The sequence below is a fragment of the Engraulis encrasicolus genome, chromosome 3 (genome assembly GCF_034702125.1).
Source record: "Engraulis encrasicolus isolate BLACKSEA-1 chromosome 3, IST_EnEncr_1.0, whole genome shotgun sequence".
Taxonomy (NCBI): Eukaryota; Metazoa; Chordata; class Actinopteri; order Clupeiformes; family Engraulidae; genus Engraulis; species Engraulis encrasicolus.
In genome coordinates, this window is record NC_085859.1 from 333,412 (window position 1) to 335,911 (window position 2,500).

Genomic DNA, 2,500 nt, shown 5'->3' on the forward strand with positions numbered 1-2,500 from the left:
GTGTGTGTGTGTTGCAGGTGTACCAGGGTGTGACCTCCAGTGATAATAACTCTGTGTGTGTGTGTGTGTGTGTGTGTGTGCGCGCGTGCCCGTGTGTGTGTGTGTGTTGCAGGTGTACCAGGGTGTGACCTCCAGTGATAACTCTGTGTGTGTGTGTGTGTGTGTGTGTGTGTGTGTGTGTGTGTGTGTGTGTGTGTGTGTGTTGCAGGTGTACCAGGGTGTGACCTCCAGTGATGACGCTCTGGATGCTCCATCAGGATGCTCCTCATCAGAAGAGTCCGACGGTGAGGAGAGAGAGAGTGGGGGGGGCTTGTGGTGAGGAGACTGGGGGGGGGGGGGGTGGGGGGGGTGGGGTGGTGACAGGGGTGTGAGACAAGAGTGTGGTGTCCATGTTTTGCAGGTGTGTGTGTGTGTTGCAGGTGTGTGTGTGTGTTTTGCAGGTGTGTGTGTGTTTGTTGCAGGTGTGTGTTTTGCAGGTGTGTGTGTGTTTGTTGTGTGTGTGTGTTTGTTGCAGGTGTGTGTGTGTGTGTTGCAGGTGTGTGTGTGTTTGTTGTGTGCGTGTGTTTGTTGCAGGTGTGTGTGTGTGTGTTGCAGGTGTGTGTGTGTTTGTTGCATGTGTGTGTGTGTTTGTTGCAGGTGTGTGTGTGTTTGTTGTGTGTGTGTGTTTTGTTGCAGGTGTGTGTGTGTTTGTTGCAGGTGTGTGTTTTGCAGGTGTGTGTGTGTTTGTTGTGTGTGTGTGTTTTGCAGGTGTGTGTGTGTTTGTTGTGTGTGTGTGTTTGTTGCAGGTGTGTGTGTGTGTATGTTGCATGTGTGTGTGTGTTTGTTGCATGTGTGTGTGTGTTGCAGGTGTGTGTGAAGGTGGCGTGTCTGACGGATGGTGTGTGTGTGTGTGTCTGTCTCATTAGGTGTGTGTGTGTGAAGGTGGCGTGCCTGACTGATGGTGTGGTGTGTGTGCGTGTGTCAGACATTCCGTTGTCCGGTAATTACCGGTCATTGGCTGGAAAAAAAATTGAATGTATGAGAAAAAAAATCTCACCGGTCAAAGTGTCCGTTTGAAATTCATAATAGCCGTATCCCTCTATCTAAAATCTTTTTTCTCTTCTTGGCCGCACACAGCTGCGTCCTCGAAATGTAGATAAACCGCCAATCATGGCTTAGTTTTTAAAGGAAAATAAGAAAAATGTGATTCCTGTCGACCAATTGAGTTTGACGGTCAGATTCTTGACAGCTGACAGCTAGAGCTTCTCATGAGAAGAGTGATAAACAAACAGTGACCGTGTAATAATCCAGTAATGAAATAAGATGGCTGGTCTTGTTTTCAACACATCAGTTGGACTATTGCTGCCCCCAAATGGAAATACTTTCAGAAATGAAGACAAGATACAAAGTAGTGACACGCGTAAGAACTCAGTTCAGGTAGGCAAATGTTGTCTATTAGCAGCTCGCTAGCTATCTAGTTCTAGCTTGCCTGCTGCCATAATAATTGCAGATTCAGGTCATGGCTCATTTGTGTTAGCTTTCTATTTCCCTTCGTCTCAGCCATTGTGTAAACATGCGTTTCACAAGTTCACTGTGACTTCCTCGAGATTGATCCCAATGAGCAGTTCTTAGCCAGTTTGTTTGTAGCAGTAGTAGTTTGTTAGTTTGCTGGTCGGGGGTAACTGCGCTTTCATTGCAAAAACAGTTGGAAAATGGTAGCTTAAATTCGGATGGGGCAATGCCTTTACATAAGCGCATTTGATGGCTTTCCCAGCTGCTTTCTGCCGAGATTGTGCGTGTGGTAGCCTAGGCGATCATCTCGAGGGAAAAATATCAAAGTTTGAACGAGAAGTTGTGTTGTGCAGCTCTAGGCTTGTGAATGGCTCCAGCAGCACGTCAAATGGGACGCTTCAGAGCCGTCTGCTTGCTCGCGCTTCGGATGCTCGATCTCCCCCCCATTCCCCAGCTGAGCTGACATTATATTAAAATTCACTTGCACTGTTCACTTGTTCGCAGTGCGCTTACACGGTTTGGGGAAATTAAATTGTGGCATTGTAATCGTTGTTTCCCACTGCCGGTTTGTTATGTAGACTATGATAGAGACGATGTGTGACTGAGAGAGAGGTGCGCGTGCTGTGGAATCGTGAGCGCATTGAAGAGTTGGTGCCGAAAGCTGTATTGCCGTGGAGTGACGGACAGCCAATGTGTCTGTCTGATCTTACGGCATTTAACAAAATTGTTGGGGTCTTGTGCAGGTCATGCAAGTGAGAATAGTGTGAAATAGCCTATTTGACCGGCATGTTATTCAAATATCCGGAAGATGAAAACTTGTCCGATCACTTTGTCCGGCGTGCCTAACGTGTCTGTGTGTGTGTGTGATCAGGTGTGTGTGTGTGATCAGGTGTGTGTGAAGGTGGCGTGCCTAACGGATGGCGTGTGTGTGTGTGTCTGTCATCAGGTGTGTGTGTGTGAAGGTGGCGTGCCTGACTGAAGGTGTGTGTGTGTGTGTGTGTGTGTGGTG

The 2,500-nt window shown here is 47.8% G+C and overlaps 1 protein-coding gene across 1 annotated transcript in view; it reads left to right on the forward strand.

Moving 5' to 3' along the window:
• specc1la (sperm antigen with calponin homology and coiled-coil domains 1-like a) overlaps positions 1-2,500 on the forward strand; it is a 53,292-nt gene that overhangs the window by 10,247 nt on the left and 40,545 nt on the right. The window contains exon 7 of the mRNA XM_063195801.1: positions 209-284. Coding sequence (XP_063051871.1) covers positions 209-284 — 76 coding nt within the window. The remainder of the gene's footprint in view (positions 1-208; positions 285-2,500) is intronic.